Source organism: Molossus molossus, unplaced genomic scaffold, assembly GCF_014108415.1.
Source record: "Molossus molossus isolate mMolMol1 unplaced genomic scaffold, mMolMol1.p scaffold_m16_p_1, whole genome shotgun sequence".
NCBI lineage: Eukaryota > Metazoa > Chordata > Mammalia > Chiroptera > Molossidae > Molossus > Molossus molossus.
Genome location: NW_023425344.1, coordinates 203,297,849 through 203,314,761, shown reverse-complemented (window position 1 = coordinate 203,314,761; position 16,913 = coordinate 203,297,849). Strand labels below are relative to the sequence as shown.

General features: G+C 43.7%; 1 protein-coding gene and 1 non-coding gene across 7 annotated transcripts in view; both read right to left on the bottom strand.

The window, feature by feature from the left end:
- DIS3L (DIS3 like exosome 3'-5' exoribonuclease) overlaps positions 1–16,913 on the bottom strand; it is a 39,685-nt gene that overhangs the window by 14,817 nt on the left and 7,955 nt on the right. For 2 of the 6 annotated variants that reach the window (XM_036265020.1, XM_036265054.1), the window contains exons 3-7: positions 12,568–12,696; positions 9,513–9,648; positions 6,332–6,508; positions 3,385–3,463; positions 1,538–1,717 (exon numbers count right to left, since the gene is read on the bottom strand). In XM_036265020.1, coding sequence (XP_036120913.1) covers positions 1,538–1,717; positions 3,385–3,463; positions 6,332–6,508; positions 9,513–9,648; positions 12,568–12,696 — 701 coding nt within the window. Of the gene's footprint in view, positions 1–1,537; positions 1,718–3,384; positions 3,464–6,331; positions 6,509–9,512; positions 9,649–12,567; positions 12,697–16,913 lie in introns of those variants that run through there. The other 4 variants (XM_036265029.1, XM_036265044.1, XM_036265034.1 and 1 more) reach the window with 4 other exon arrangements.
- Positions 14,049–14,238, bottom strand: LOC118620901. The gene has a single exon (XR_004957582.1). It is a non-coding gene; the product is annotated as a U2 spliceosomal RNA (small nuclear RNA).

Genomic DNA, 16,913 nt, shown 5'->3' with positions numbered 1-16,913 from the left:
ATGTGGCAAGACTTTTAAAAGGATCACTGTGGCTCCTGTGTGGAGAAGAGACTATCTGGGAGCAAGAGGGGGGTCCGGCCAGTGTGGCTCAGTGGTTGAGCATTGACCCATGCACATACCAAGAGGTCGCTGGTTCAATTCTTGGTCAGGGCACATGTCCAGGTCATGGGCCAAGTCCCCTGTGGGAGGCATGCAGGAGGCGGCCAATTGATGTTTCTAATTCTCTCTCCCTTCCTCTCTCTAAAATTGATAAAGAAAAAAAGAGTGGGAGCAGGAGACCAGCGAGGAGGCTGCAGGAAAATCTCACAAGGGGTTCCAGTGGGCCGAATTAGGAGAGAAGTGGGGAGGATAGAATGGCTGGATTCAGTTAGAGCTGCCAGGACTTGCTGACGTGTGAAAGAAAATGCAAGGATGATTCCAGGGACTCTGGGTTGACCAACTGTAAGAATGAACCTGCCATTTATGGAAGTGGGGAAGGCACGTGGAGAAGCAGGATTGGGGTTAGAAATTGGGCCTTTGTTACTAGGCATGTTAAGTTTGAGATACCTGCCCTGGCTGGTTTGGCTCAGCGGTTAGAGCGTTGGCCTGCAGTCCAGAGAGACCCAGGTTGGGTTCCTGCTAAGGGCTTGTACCTCAGCTGCAGTTTGTCCCGGGCCCTGGTTGGTTGTGTGGGTGGCAGCCACTCGATGTGTCCCTTTCACGTCGATGTTTCTCTCTCTCTCTCTCTCTCTCTCTCTCTCTCTCTTCTTCTTCTTCTTCTTCCTCCCTCCCACTCTATCTGAACAAAAAATGGAAAAATGTCCTCAGGTGAGGATAAAAAAAAAAAAAAGTTTGACATACCCATTAGACATCCAGGGGAAGATGCCACATAGACGGCTGAATAGACAAGACTAGAGGCTAAAGGGGCCTGGGCTGGAGATAGAAAGCCAGAGGACTGAATGAGCTCTCCGAGGGAGAGTGTGCAGGAAAACAGAGATCCAGAGAGGAGCCGGGTGCATCCAAAAGGACAATAAGATGAGAGGAACCAGCCAAGGAACTGAGGGGGAGCAACCAGCAGGCGAAGGAAGAACTCAGAAGCTAAGGATGAGACCGTGGTCCATAGGCCAAGTACTGCCAACAGGTTATAGATGCCAAGGACTGTTGGCATGAGGTCTCTGGTGACCTTGACAAGAGGTCAAGGTTTTCTTTTGGGGGCATACCTGAATGTAGTGTCTTTGGGAGAAAATGGGGAAAGAGGAAGCAGAGAGTGCAGTTACCTGTTTCACTGAGTATCTCCATAAACTGAAGCAGAGAAAAGGGTGGTAGCTGCAGGGGGTGTAGGACTCAAGGGGTTTTTTTTTTTTTTTTTTTTAAAATGGGATATAGTACAGCATATTTGGGTGCTGATGAGAATAAAATAAACCTGCAGAGGGGGAAACTGATAATGCTGGAAGGGACAATACTATATATTAATAACTGCATTATTTCTGGATTGTTGGAGAGGAAAAAGAAAGATTTCACAAGAAAAAGGATAACTGTGACTTTCCAGCCGGCTCACCTGTGGGCATGGGCTCACTTGGGGACTCTCCTGTGGCCTTGTCATCACTGTCATTCTCACACAGAGCAGCGGTTCTTCCTTTCCATTCATTTTTAGGAAGCAGTTCCACAACCACCAGGTCTCCATGAATCGAGCGGTTTCGAGCCTTCATCCCGTGGATTAGGATATCACTAACTAAGCCTGTGTTTGGGACAGCACAGAGAAACCCCATGAAGCCAAGGGGGATGCCACACCAGTGAGGCACTTCGAACGTAATATATCTGAAATCTAATCAGCTTTCCTACATTGAAAAGCTTCCCTCTTTAAAAAAAAAAAATAGGTCTAGTTTCTTTGTTCTACAAGTTAGAAATGAGGAAACATGGCCACCATGTCATACTGCATAATGTGTTTTCAGAAAGGGCCCTTTAATCATCTTTTAAGCCCTGGCCAGTTTGGCTCAGTGGTTAGAGCATCGGCCTACGGACCAGAGAGACCCGGGTTTGGTTCCCACTAAGGGCACGTACCTCGGTTGCAGTTTGTCCCTGGCCCCAGTTGGGGTCGTACCGTGCGATCGTTGATGTTTTTTTTTTTTTTTCTCTCTCTCTCTTTCCCACTCTATCTGAACAAAAACTAGAAAAATGTCCACGGGTGAGGATTAAAAAAAAAATCATCTTTTAAGGTAGGTAACAGTGTTCTGCATGAATTCTGTCACTCACCTGCAGGGGCCATGCAGCTAGGGCGTGGCCAGCAGGCTGATGACCTATGGGTACTGCAGAACTGACGGGGATGATTCTGATGAACAAAAGCCCTGAGAAAGCCATTGCTTCTCAATCTCCTTCAACCCAGCCATGCTTCCCTGACTGGTATACTTCATTATACACTCATTTACACATTTTTCCCTCTTTTCACTTTTTTTTTTTTTTAAAATCCTCACCCAAGGACATTTTTTCCATTTTTTGTTCAGATAGAGCGGGAGGGAGAGAGAGGGAGAGAGAGAGAGAGAGAGAGAGAGAGAGAGAGAGAGAGAGAGAGAAACATGGATGTGAGGGACACATCGAGTGGCTGCCACCCGCACGACCAACCAGGGCCAGAGACAAACTGCAACCGAGGTACATGCCCTTAGTGGGAACCGAACCCGGGTCTCTCTGGACCGCAGGCCAACCCTCTAACTGCTGAGCCAAACCGGCCAGGGCTCTTTTTACTTTTTCAGTGATTCCAATGAGGCAGTATAGCACACTGAGGCAGTTCCGGGCAATGTCATAAAATCATGGTCAGACTGCCCTGGTGGCAGTCTCAGCCCCCACTCAGCAGGTGTTGATCTTGGGCCAGTTACTGTGCTTCTTTGGATTTTAGTTACCTCCTGTGTAGCCTTGAGTATCCTCATGTAGAAAATATGCCCTGGCCGGTTTGGCTCAGAGGTTAGAGTGTTGGCCCGTGGACCAGAGAGTCCAGGGTTCAGTTCCCGCTAAGGGCATGGTTGTTTGTCCCTGGCCCAGGTTGGGGTCGTGTGGGTGGCAACCACTCGACGTGTCTCTCTCACATCGATGTCCCCCCGACCCCTGCTCTATCTGAAGATAAATGCAAAAATGTCCTTGGGTGAGGATTAAAAAATAAATAAATAAATAAAAGGTAGAAAACATAATACCTATGTTAAGTGCTTAGAAAAGCACCTGATATATAATAACCACTCAATAAAATATTAGCTATTATGACTTTTAAAGTTTATGACAATGAAATTAGAAATTATCGACAAAAAGCCAGAAAAAAACCCTCGTGATCCAACATGCCCAGTGTTTGTGGGGACACCTCATTGCATGATATTAGGACGAAAAGGCAGTATGGAGACGTATATAAGGTTTATACTGAACCTGAATCTTTACTGCTGGCTCCCTGAAGTCGCACAAAAGCTTCTATTTGTGCTCTGTGTTTGTTGACGTTCAGAATTCCCTGAAATAATGATAAAAACTGGTGTGAACATTTCTTTCCTGCCTGCTTAACCTCCAAAGGTACAGTTTTTTTTAAAACTATGAAAAGATCCTATAAAATATTCTTATAAGGTCTATGATCCCTTTGTTTGGAAATAATATTCATCACCAAGGTTTCTTTTCTCCAGAGAATATACCATCATTTTGAACTACTCTTAGCAATACCAAGTGTTGAAAGTGCCAGGATCTATCTTACCTAAGTAATGAGCAGTCTTTAAAAAAAACCTTCTGCCCTGGTTGGTTTGGCTCAGCGTTTAGAGTGTTGGCCTGCGGTCCAGAGAGACCCGGGTTCAGTTCCCGCTAGGGGCATGTACCTCATTTGCAGTTTGTCCTCAGCCCTGGTTGGTCCTGTGGGTGGCAACCACTCAATGTATCCCATTCAAATAGATGTTTCTCTCTCTCTCTCTCTCTCTCTCTCTCTCTCTCTCCCCCTCCTGAACAAGAAATGGAAAAAGGTCCTCGGGTGAGGATAAAAAAAAAAACCTTCTCAGAGTACCATCCCAGGAACATTCTGAACTTTACTCCTGAGTTGGAAGCATTAGTCCCTCTAAGTATATTCATTTAAAATACCCACACTTTTCCCTGGCCGGTTTGGCTCAGCGGTTAGAGCGTTGGCCTGAGGTCCCAAGAGACCCGGGTTCTGTTCCTGCTAAGGGCATGTACCTCGGTTGCAGTTTGTCCCCGGCCCTGGATGGGTTGTGCGGGTGGCAGCCACTTGATGTGTCCCTTTCAATGTTGATGTTTGTCTCTCTCTCTCTCTCTCTCTCTCTCTCTCTCTCTCTCCCTCCCTCCCTCCCTCTCTCTCTCTCCCTCTCTTTCCCTTCCACTCTATCTGAACAAAAAAAAAAAGGAAAAATGTCCTCAGGTGAGGGTAAAAAATAAATAAATAAATACATAAAATACCCACACTTTTGCCAAGCCAATGTGGCTCAGTGGATTGAGCATCGTCCCATGGACTGAGAGGTCCTGGTTCAATTCTTAGTCAGGGCACATGTCTAGGTTTTGGGATTGATCCTGAGTAGGGGGTAGGCAGGAGGCAGCCAATTGATGTTTCTCCCTCACATCAATGTTTCTACCTTTCTCTCTCTAAAATAAACCAACAAAAACATATTTAAAAAATAATAAAATAACATACCCACACTTTTGGGAGGGATTTCAGGATGGTATTTTCAAACTTCTGTCTATATAAAAATCATCTGGGTGGCTTGTTAAAAAATGTAAAATCCAAGCCCTGGCCAGTTTGGCTCAGTGATAGAGCATTGGCCTACGGACCAGAGTTGTGGGTTCGATTCCAGTCAAGGGCACGTACTTCGGTTGCAGATTGGTCCCTGGCCCTGGTCAGGTCGTGTGGGAGGCAACCAATCAATGTGTCCCTCTCACACTGATGTTTTTTTTCTCTCTCTCTCTTCCACTCTATCTGAAGATAAAATGGAAAAAATTATTCTTGGGTGAGGATTTAAGAAAAGAAAAAAAAAAAAATCCAAGACAGAATAGTTCTATACCTCGATTGTGGAGGTGGATATACAAATCTAACGCATGTGCTAAAACTGCACAGATACACACACACACAGAGTACATGTAAAACTTAAAATCTAAATAATTGTATCTAATTTCTTCTCAAGACCCTGACAGCATGGCTGTTCGGGGTCCTGGGGAATCATAAAGGGACCCTTGAAAGGGGAGGGAAGCCCTGGCCGGTGTGGCTCAGTTGCTTGAGCATTGTCCAGTGCACCGAGAGGTCGCTGGTTCAATTCCAGATCAGGGTACATGCACAGGTTTTGGGCTCAATCTCCAGTAGGGAGTGTGTAGGAGGCAGCTGATTGATGTTTCTCTCTCATCACTGTTCTCTCTGTCTCTCTTCCTCTTCCACCCCCCCCCCACTATAAAAAAGAAAATAAAAGAAAAGAAAGGAGTTGGAAAATGGCAAAGTAGTAAAGCAGCAAATTTTACCAATTTTATAATTTTTCCAAACCTCCAGACCTTGATTCAAAAATACATTCTTGTCCTGGCTGGTTAGAGCATTGGCCTGCACACCAAAGGGTTTCGAGTTTGATTCCAGGTCATGTACCTGGGTTTCAGGTTCCATCCCTGCCCCAGGTGGGGCTTGTGTGGGAGGCAACCAATTCATGTGTCTCTCTCACATTGGTGTTTCTTTCTCTCTCCCTCTCTCTCCCCTAGAATCTGTCTTCCACTGTCTCTAAAAATCAATGGAAAAATATCCTCGGGTGAGGATTAACAAAAAACAAAACAAAAAAAACACACACACACCCAAACACCATGCTCTTTCCCAGTGACAGGAGGCATTTACAAGGCTACTTGTGTGATGTTCAATATGTAGCCCAGCCCTGACCGGTTTGGCTCAGCAGTTAGAGGGTCAGCCTGCAGACCAATGAGTTACGGGTTTGATTCTGGTCAAGGGCACATACCTCAGTTGCGGTTCGTCCTGGTTGGGTCATGCGGGAGGCAACCAGTCAATGTGGCTCTGTGACATTGATGTTTCTCTCTCTCTCTCTCTCTCTCTCTCTCTCTCTCTCTCCCCCCCTCCCTCCCACTCTATCTAATGATAAATAGAAAAATATCCTCGAATGAGGAATAAAAAAAACAAAACAATATGTAGTCCAATTAGGAACATTATAGAGCAGCTCCAACCAGACAGCCATGTCTACAGGAAGAATGACTCTCAAAGCACCTTAAACATTGCCAGCCCTGGTTTACTTATACCCTTCCTGTTTAGAGCCTTTGAAATTAGACACCTGTGACAGGAGGCAAGCAAAGAAGAGAAGAACACATACTGGCTGGTCCTGATGCCCATTCTTCATTAGCACCTCACCTGGATATAGCGTCCAGACTTAATGCCAGCTTCTAACACTTCCAGGGGAAGATGTTCTGGGTACTCCTTCCTGTGGCTCTCCTGACTCTCATTCTCTCTTTCCCGTTGAGACTGAAGGATAGAATCACAAAGCTCATGGGCAGCTTTTAAATCAGGCCAGAAATTGTCCAGGTAATTCTGCACTCAATAGAGGCACAAGAGAAAAATGGTCAGAAGAGAATACTTCTTCATTATAGCGGTATTATAAAAAAATCCTGGTCCTGGCCGGTTTGCTCAGCAGTTAGAGCATCAGCCCGTGGACCAGAGAGTCCTGTGTTTGGCTCCCGCTAAGGGCATGTACCTTGGTTGCAGTTTGTCTCCGGCCCCAGTTAGGGTCGTGTGAGTGGCAACCACTCAATGTGATCCTTTCACGTCGATGTTTCTCTCTCTCTCTTCCTTCCTCCCGCTCTATCTGAAGATAAATGGAAAAATGTCCTCGGGTGAGGATTAAAAAAAAAGAAAAAGAAAATTGTGTGAGGGGGTCAGAAAAGCCACTGGAAATTACGGGAACCTTGGTCAAAGTTGTCTGTGTAGGCGTGCATGTGCACGTGTGTGTTTAAATTTATGCATTTTTATTTAAATTATTATTAACAAATAATTTCAATAAACAGCACTGTAAAGTGAACTGTTAAAAATTAAAAGACTCCCTGGCCGGTTTGCTCAGTGGTTAGAGCGTCGGCCCGCGGTCCAGAGAGACCCGGGTTCGGTTCCCGCTAAGGGCATGTACCTCGGTTGCAGTTTGTCCCCGGCCCTGGTTGGGTCGTGTGGGTGGCAGCCACTGATGTGTCCCTTTCACGTCGACGTTTCTCTCTCTCTCTCTCTCTCTCTCTCTCTCTCTCTTCCTCCTGCTCTATCTGAACAAAAAAATGTCCTCGGGTAAGGTAAAAAAAAATAAAAAATTAAAAGACACTTAAAACAAGAATGTGACTAGCATGAGACAAAACGGGTAACTCAGTGAGAAGTAAATCTGCAGTGGTCTTTTATAGCACTAACTGAAAGGGAGACATGCTTAAGTGATGGCTGTTGCATACGCCACAGCTCACATGCTCGCTGAAAAGGCACATTTTTTTTTTTTTTTTTATCCTCACCCGAGGACATTTTTCCATTTTTTGTTCAGATAGAGTGGGAGGGAGAGAGAGGAACAGAGAGAGAGAGAGAGAAAAACATCGATGTGAAAGGGACACATCGAGTGGCTGTCACCCGCACGACTGACCAGGGCCGGGGACAAACTGCAACCGAGGTACGTGCCCTTAGCAGGAACCGAACCCGGGTCTCTCAGGACCGCAGGCCGACGCTCTAACCGCTGAGCCAAACCGGCCAGGGCTGAAAAGGCACATTTAAAGCTAACACACCAAAAAAAAAGTACTGGTAAAAGGGTCTTACCCTGAAATCGCAAAAAAGAACTCTAAATTACAACCAAATACATTAAATGATTAGAAGTGATATAAAAGCACCAGGCTTTAAACAAAATAAAATAAATTCACCCAAAGGTCTCCAATTCAGCAAATACTATATAAATTAAGGACTTCATGTAAATAATACTAAATCAAGGAATTTTTTTTTGGCAGAAAATTGTCTAATACTTTTATCCAAGGTTTGAAGTTATAAAGAGAAGGCATAAAAGTTACCAAGAATAACTTTTACTGCTATAAACCCCCTCTTCCGGAGGGTTCATTGCCCTTACTCTTCCCCAGCTAACTTCAAGTCCCCGCAGAAAATTCTGGGCTTCCTTCTCATCTGAACCTCACAGTATCTCTTTTTATTCCTGTTATTATTCACCTCTATGAAGCCCTAGGTCAGTTTGCTTAGGAAATGCTATACAAAATAAAACTGTACTATACCACTAAACTACAAAGCAAAGTAATTTTCACAAAAAGTAGAAAAATGTAATTTTAGTCAACTGTCCTCTGCAGGAACAAGACATGATGTATTGCAACAGAAAAAACAAGTGACACTGCCATTAATATCCAGTGCCCTGGAATTCTCTGGCACGCCAGAACACTTTTTATAGCGGGGCCAAGAGAATTCTATTGGCAAATCTGTAGCAATACATGCACCTGGGAATGCTTATAGAATCTACAATTCAAAATCCAACTAGACTTTCTGTAAACTGACAGGGGTAATGGAGGGCCTCATTCTAGCTTCTGAATCAAAAAAAGATATCAATCTTTGGAACTTGATTGACCAACTGGGCAGACAGAATAGACCAGTGCTTGATCGAGAGATTAAATACTCATCCTACTCTCCCAAAAGGTACCTAAGAAATAGGAGAACTGTGTTGCTAAGACAGCCCAAGAAACTGTCACCGATAACACTGCTCCTATCTGTGGTCTGTACATGAAATGGATCCAAGCCTTCACCTAAACAATATCATGTCTCACCCCTTCCTTTATTCTCTCAACCCCCATGTGCATTCGCAGTGGGGAAGAGTGAAGAACTGCAGAGAAACAAGACTGGCCTTTCAAACTGTGTTTTGAGTGTATTCAGAAGAATAATTTGGGAGGCAGTAGAGCATGAAAGTTAAGAGCTCTGGAATCAGACTGCCTGGGTTCTAATCCCAGTTCTATCACTTTCTATCTGTGTGACCGTGGACAAGTTGCTTAGTCTTTCTGTGCTTTAGTTTCCTTCCTTCCGACACACCAATAAAATAGGGATGATAACACCAAACTCATAAGGTTGTTGCAAGAATTAAATAAAACAATACACTTAGAATAATGCATGGTATAGATCTATGTCAACTATTGCTATTAGGTGGAATCATGTAAAATTGCCAAATTTTGTAGGTCAAAAACAACAGAATACTGGCAGTTTCATAAGACTCAACCTATCATCATCATCATTAATAATATTGTTATTGCTATAACTACAAACATGAGTTTACTGTCAACAGAGATTTGTTGGGCTGAAGTCTTGGACGCTGTAGGCTTACAGTCACAGGTAGTTTGCCCATATTTGCTCAAGTCAGGATTAATTAGCTGGGAAATAACAAAGAGACAGAACTTCTTCAAATCTTCCTTCATTCTTTATTTTCCCTTTTCTGTACTTCCAAAGGGACCTAGAACCCTCAGAGAACTATGTAGGAAATGAACACACACACACACACACACACACACACACACACACACACACCAGCTGGAAATACCTTGAAAGAAATCACAAACACTCCTTCTGTTTCGCTTCCATACTGCTGAATTCCCTCTTCATCATCTGTCACCATAATGATTGGCATCCTATCCTGGCAGTGGTGATAGTACCAAACAGCTGCATTGTATATGTTCCTAGAAAAGCAAAGGGCATGTGAGCCTACCGAAGGCAGACAAACACAAGCTACTGTTCAGAACTTCACACCTGGCTTTAAATCTGCTATCCTTTGGTTTACACAGCAAACCATTCATTCATTCATTCATTCATTCATTCAACAAATACTTCCTGAACATCCATTATAAATACACCCCAGGTTGAGTACTCTGGGGGAAACAAAGATGAATCAATAAGTGCTTGACATTTCTTCTTCCCTACCAACCAGCACCATAACCTCTTTCATTTCTTTTTTTTTTCTGTTTTTAAAAATTGATTTTAGCCCTGGCCGGTTTGGCTCAGCGTTAGAGTGTCAGCCTGCAGTCCAGAGAGACCCGGGTCCGGTTCCTGCTAGGGGCGTGTACCTCGGTTGCAGTTTGTCCCCGGCCTTGGTTGGGTCATGCGGGAGGTGGCTACTCAATGTGTCCCTTTCACATTGATGTTTCTCTCTCTCTCTCTTTTCCTCTCTCTCCCTCCCACTCTATCTGAACAAAAAATTGAAAAATGTCCTCAGGTGAGATAAAAATAAATAAATAAATAAATAAATAAATAAATAAATAAATAAATAAATTGATTTTAGAGAGAGAAGAAGAGCAAGGGAGAGAGAGATAGAAACATCGATGAGAGAGAACATCGATTGGCTGCCTCCTGCACCCCCCCACTGGGGATCAGGCCCACAACCTGGGTATGTGCCCCGACCAGGAATCGAACCAGCAACTTCCTGGTGCATGGGTTGATGCTCAACCACTGGGCCACACCAGTTGGGCTCATTTCTTGATATAGCCTAAAAACCATGAGACTCTGCCATCTATTAATATATTTTTAAAAATTGATTTTAAGGAGAGAAAAAGAGAGAGAGAGTTTTATTGTTCCACTTATTTATATCTTCCTTGGTTGATTCTTATATGTACCTTGACCAGGAATTGAACCCACAACCTTGGCACATTGGGACAACACTCCAACCAACTGAGCTACCTGGCCAGGGATGTTATCACTTTTAAACTGGAGGGCTGTGTGACACAGTGCCCCATGGATGACAAGCTATGTAAGGCTTACATGATAAAGAAACAAGTCTTTGTGTGAGAGAAAAACTAGGCTTCAAGTAGCTGAAGATCATAATCCAAAAAGGCCTGATGTGGATCCACAAGAACTGACTGAAACTCTTCCTGAAAAGAATCTGAATTGAACAACAGAGTGGAGGTCTAGAGACAGGTGTTCAAGAACGGATGTTTACAATGACGTGTGTCAACCGGGACAGCCATTTCTGTGGGCATCTGTTTCCCTCGCTGCAAATTTAGATGCTGTATAAGGCTGCTTTAGTTCTAAACGTTAAAAAAGACTCAGCCAGCATATATTGAGTACCTACCACACGCGAGGCTGTGAGTTGGAAGTGCGACCATTCTGAGCACTCATAAATTACCCATTCTAGAAAAAGATTTGCTTTTCCCTTTCTGGTACTGAGCCCGGTGGGAACCTGGTGACTATAATTAAGGATTCGTTATGTCTCAATGCTTATTTTGTTTTAGAGAACTAAATATTTCATGGCTATACAGATTTTAAAAACTACAAGAAAAAAATGATTTAAATGTTTTGTATGGATAAGACATTTTATTTTTTTTATTTTTATTTTTTTTTGTTCAGGTAGAGTGGGAGGGAGAGAGAGGAACAGAGAGAGAGAGAAACATCGATGTGAAAGGGACACATCGAGTGGCTGCCACCCGCACGACTGACCAGAGCCGGGGACAAACTGCAACCGAGGTACGTGCCCTTAGCGGGAACCGAACCCGGGTCTCAGGACCGCAGGCCGATGCTCTAACCGCTGAGCCAAACCGGCCAGGGCTGGATAAGACATTTTAAAGATTAAGGTTTCTTTTGCTCTGTACCGAAGAGAACCTGTGCCTTGGGCCCACCTGACTGCAGCTGTGGCTGGGTGGGCAGTTCCATCCCCCCTCAAGGGCCCAATGAGAGGAGTTAACACCTTTGGGGAATGACCCTCAGCTAAAGGGACACTAACTAAAAGTCCTAGCCTCTGCCCTTCGAGGCGACTTCTTAGGCACACTCTACTCGGCTTCTCAGAGGGTCCCAGCAGGACGGAGCCTCAGTCTCCCACAGCAGTAACGCATCCTTTACTGCTTTCCCTCCCTCTCTGTCCAACTCTCCCTCCTTCCTCAGTCCTGCGGATGGGAGGCACCTCAGATGTAAACAGTTCACTGAGTCCTTGCTTCAGGTTCTGCTTTTAGGTAGATCTAAAACTATGACACAGCTCTTCATAAAACAGCTCTGCTAGAATTAACCTACTAGTTTCAGTTTAATAAGACTAGTGGGGATATTAGAGCCATATCAGAAAAATTGAGATCTTAGCTTAAAGTAAGACTCCCTCCACCCCCATAGCATTAAAGTTATGACTTTTGGATCACCAGAATGACCCTTAGGGTCTGGGGCAAACTTACTCTGGCTCCTATACCTCCCTAATTACAATTTCTAAAATACATCAATTATGTGTTCAAATAACATACCTAAAATAATGACACATTAAACATTTTAACATTAATCATGGTTCCAGAAATAATTGATTTTAGCATACCACTTAGTTCAACGCCCAAATAGCCAATAATAAAGAAATTACAACCCAGTCAGTATGGCTCAGTGGACTGAGTGTCCTCCCATGGACTGAGAGGTCCCAGTTCGATTCCCAGTCAGGGCACATGCCCGGGTTGCAGGCTCCATCCCTAGTAGGAGGCGTGCAGGAGACAGCGATTGATGTTTCTCACATCCATGTTTCTATCTCTCTCTTCCTTTCTCACTCTCTAAAACAATCAATAAAAACATTAAAAACAAAAAAGGAAAAAGAAATTATAGAAGATGATCATGTGAAAACTCACAACAATTCAGTGCCATACCTGGTCTGCCACTTTTCCATGGATTCTCCTCTTTCCCGAGGGAGATAGCAGTACTGCTGGAATTCATTAGCAAAGAGAATGCAATCATGACGCGCATCCTTCAGGAGGTTTCGCAATTTATTATACTGTCTGTAGCACAGAGGAGAAAAATAAATCTAACATAGCAGGTACTCATCTACTGCCTGCTCTTGCTAAGGATCAAAAAAGATGAGGTATTTTAGAGAAAAAGATTGATCATTTAAAACCTGAGAAACATTTATTTAATATTGGCCTTAGTGTGCGCAGTATCATTGGGCTGCTCTTTCTCGGTTTTGTCTGCTAGAGTGTGCTTGGGTAGGGCCTCATTAATTAGCTTGTGGATCAATCCAACCCTTTTCCCCTTCTGAGACTTCTGGCCATTTATTATACGACACTACCCCACTTAGCCCCCACTTCAAAGGCTCACAGAGGACACAGAGGCAAGGAGACTAGCATTTGATTTTTGTACTCTACTTTGTTCTTTAAATGGCATTAGGCATTAGTACATTTTATTTTTTGCTGGCAGCCCTAGAAAAGAACATGTAGGATAACTAATATGGGGATTTATCTGTAAACTGTATTTACGCAGCCACCTCATTTACATGAATGAGGCCAGGTTCATCTGTCAGAGAACTAACAGAGAGTTTTAAGGCTTCCCACCAGGAGATCCTTCCAATGTTAGCCAAAGTCACAAATCAAATATGAAGTCTCATATGGGTCAGTTTCTAAGAAGGTGCTTTTCAATAGTCTAGGTAATATGAACTACAGAATAGTCAGTTATTTTTTATAGGAAGTGAATGTTTTTTCTTTTTTTTTTATCCTCACCCGAGGACATTTTTCGATATTTTGTTCAGATAAAGTGGGAGGGAGAGAGAGAGAGAGAGAGAGAAACATCGATGTGAAAGGGACACATCGAGTGGTCGCCACCCACACGACCCAACCAGGGCCGGGGACAAACTGCAACCGAGGTACGTGCCCTTAGCGGGAACCGAACCCAGGTCTCTCTGGACCGCAGGCCGACGCTCTAACCGCTGAGCCAAACCGGCCAGGGCGTGAATGTTTTTCTTAAAGACAGATTGATATTAAACCAGATATTTAATTAACATATAAATTATCCAAGGTAGATGACAGACATTTAATATAATAAAATCTGTGCCCTTTCGTTCCCATCATTAGCCTGCCACCATGGATTTTTTGTTTGTTTGTTTGTGAACCCTCACCCAAGGATATCTTTCCATTGATTTTTAGATAGAGTGAAAGGGAAGGAGGGAAGGAGAGAGAAACATCGATGTGAGACAGGCGTCGACTGGTTGCCTCAGGTATGACCCCAGCCAGGACCGGGAATTAAACCCGAAACCCAGATACATGCCCTTGACTCAAATCGAACCTATGACCCTTCAGTCTGCAGGCCAACATTCTAACCACTGAGAAAACCTGGTCAGGGCACCACCATGGATTTTTTGTGTGTGTGCACCGTTCCTAGAAGTACTGCAATAGCAGGTCAATGTATGTAGTGGACAGAGCAAGCTCCTATTCCATATCCCAATCCCCCAAATCCATTTAACTACTGTCCTTGGATAGAGGACATATTAGATATTAAACTGATAAGAATAGATACTACACTTGATCTTAGCCAAAATGCCGAAAAGTGATAACCACCATGGATTTTAAAGAAATTAGTCTTTTTATTAAAGCAAAGGCAGAACTCTCCAAATAAATACTAACCACCATTATCTGTGTGGTCTCAACCCTTCATTAGGAGATAAGAAACACTGATCTTATTTTCTTAGTCACTCTAAAATTGAGCCACCATAAAAAGAAAGAATCATCAAATAATACAACTAACAAAATTTCCTAATAAATCAAGGGATTCGTTTTCATTTCTGTTGATGGCAGCTTTCCTTAACAGAATTTCACTGTGCAAAAAATGGTGCTTCACCCCAAAATATCTAGAACATATTACATCGGTAATTTTCCCATGTTCACAAAGTGCACTTAAGCCCTGGCCGGTTAGGCTCAGCAGTTAGCGTCGGCCTGCGGCCCAGAGAGACCCGGATTTGGTTCCCGCTAAGGGCACGTACCTCGGTTGCAGTTTGTCCTCGGCCCTGGTTGGGTCGTGCAGGTGGCAGCCACTCAATGTGTCCCTTTCACATCGATGTTTCTCTCTCCCTCTCTCCCTCCCACTCTATTTGAACAAAATACGGAAAAATGTCCTCGGGTGAGGATATAAAAACAAAACAAAACAAAACAAAGGTGCACTTAAAATCATTTATAAAGCCTCTTAGATTATGCATAGAAGAATCTACACCATCCTGTTAATGGTGATCATTCTTATAGAATGGTAAGGTAAAGACTTTTACTTTCTGCTTTACACATTTCTGTCATGCATGAGTGTTTTTTAAATGAGCACTTATTTGTTACAATACAAATATTTTAGAAGAGGCTTCATAAACATTTGTAATTTATTACTTTAGAGAAAATACCAAAAACTCATTGCCCATTTTTCCTGATCTTATCCTCCACCGTTTTTGCTCCCTTTATCTACCATCACTTTTTTTTTTTTTAATTGAGTTTTAGAGAGAGAGGAAGGGAGAGAAAGAGAGAGAGAGAAACATCGATGAGAGAGAACATCGACTGGCCGCCTCCTGCACGCCCCCCACTGGGAATCAGGCCCACAACCTGGGCATGTGTCCTGATCGGGAATCGAACTGCCGACCTCTTGGTGTATGGATCGATGCTCAGCCACTGAGCCACACCAGCCAGATTACCGTCACATTTTATACACCCCTAATAGAACCTGAACTTTGTGCAATTATTTGTTTACAAATTATCTCCCTTACTAAATATCCTTCATCCAGCAAATTTTTGCTGCACTTCCTCTAGATATAACGCTTTTGCTCCACTGAATGCCCTCAGACATCCCACTGCTGCCCTTTGCCTGTAGCAGTCCTGCTCAGGAGAACACAACAGAACCACCCATTCTTCAAACGTGAAAGTAAATAAATAAATAAAAACCAGACGACCATAAGACCCAGCAATCCCACTCCTGGACACAGACCCCAAAGAACTGAAAGCAGGGTCCCCAAAGATATTAATACACTCCTGTTCAGAGCAGCATTATTCACAATAGCCATAAAGTAGAAGCAACCTAAGTGGCCATTGACAGATAGATGGAAAACCAGGATGTAGTATATGTGTACTATGGGATATCATTCAGCCTTAAAAAGTAAGTTTTTTTTTTTTTTTGTTAGTCTTCACCAGAGGATATTTTTTCTATTGATTTTTAGAGAGTGGAAGGGAGCAGGGAAGGAGAGAGACAGAGAAACACTGATGTGAGAGAGACACACATCTCAACAATCGACTGGTTGCCTCCGCACATCCCCTGACCACGGCTGGGGATAGAACCTGCAACCCAGGTACATGCTATTGACTGGGAATCGAACCTGCAACTCTCCGGTACACAGGCCGAAGTTGTAACTACTAAGCTATACCAGCCAGGGCAAAAAAGGGGAAGTTCTGATATATGCTATAACATGGATGAAGCCTAATGACATGATGTTGAGTGGAATAAATCTGGCACAAAGGGGTTGTATGATTCCACTTGCATGAATTTCCTTGAGCAATCAAATACATAGAGACAGAAAGAATGGTGGTTGCCAGGGGCTGGGGAAGGAAAGAGAGGGAAGTTAGTGTCTAAAGTGGGGTAGAGTCTGGCCGGTGTGGCTCAGTGGTTGAGCATCAACCCATGCACCAAGAGGTCGCCGGTTCGATTCCCGGTCAGGACATATGCCCAGATTGTGGGCCTGATCCCTAGTGCAGGGCATGCAGGAGGCAGTCAATTGATGTTCTCTCTCATAGATGTTTCTCTCTCTTTCTCCCTCTCACTTCCTCTCTCTCTAAAATCAATAGGAAAAAAATTTTTTTTTTTAAAATAAAGGGAGTAGAGTTTCAATTTGGGAAGATGAAATAAGTTCTGGAGATCGATTGTATAACGATGTAAATGCACTCAATATCACTGAACTGTACACTTTAAAATGGTAAATTAAAAAACAGCCCAGCCAGTGTGGCTCAGTGGTTGAGCGCTGACCAAGGGGTTGCTGGTTTGATTCCTGGTCAGGACACATGCCCAGGTTGTGGGCCTGATCCCCAGTGTGGGGCAAGCAAGAGATGGCCAATCGATGTTCTCTCTCATTGATGTTTCTATCTCTCTCTTTACCTCTCCTTCCCTCCCTCTCTAAAATCAGTAAAGAAAAAAACCCTGCCCTGGCCAGTTTTGCTCAGCGGTTAGAACATTGGCCCACGGACCAGAAAGAAAGAAAAAAAACAAC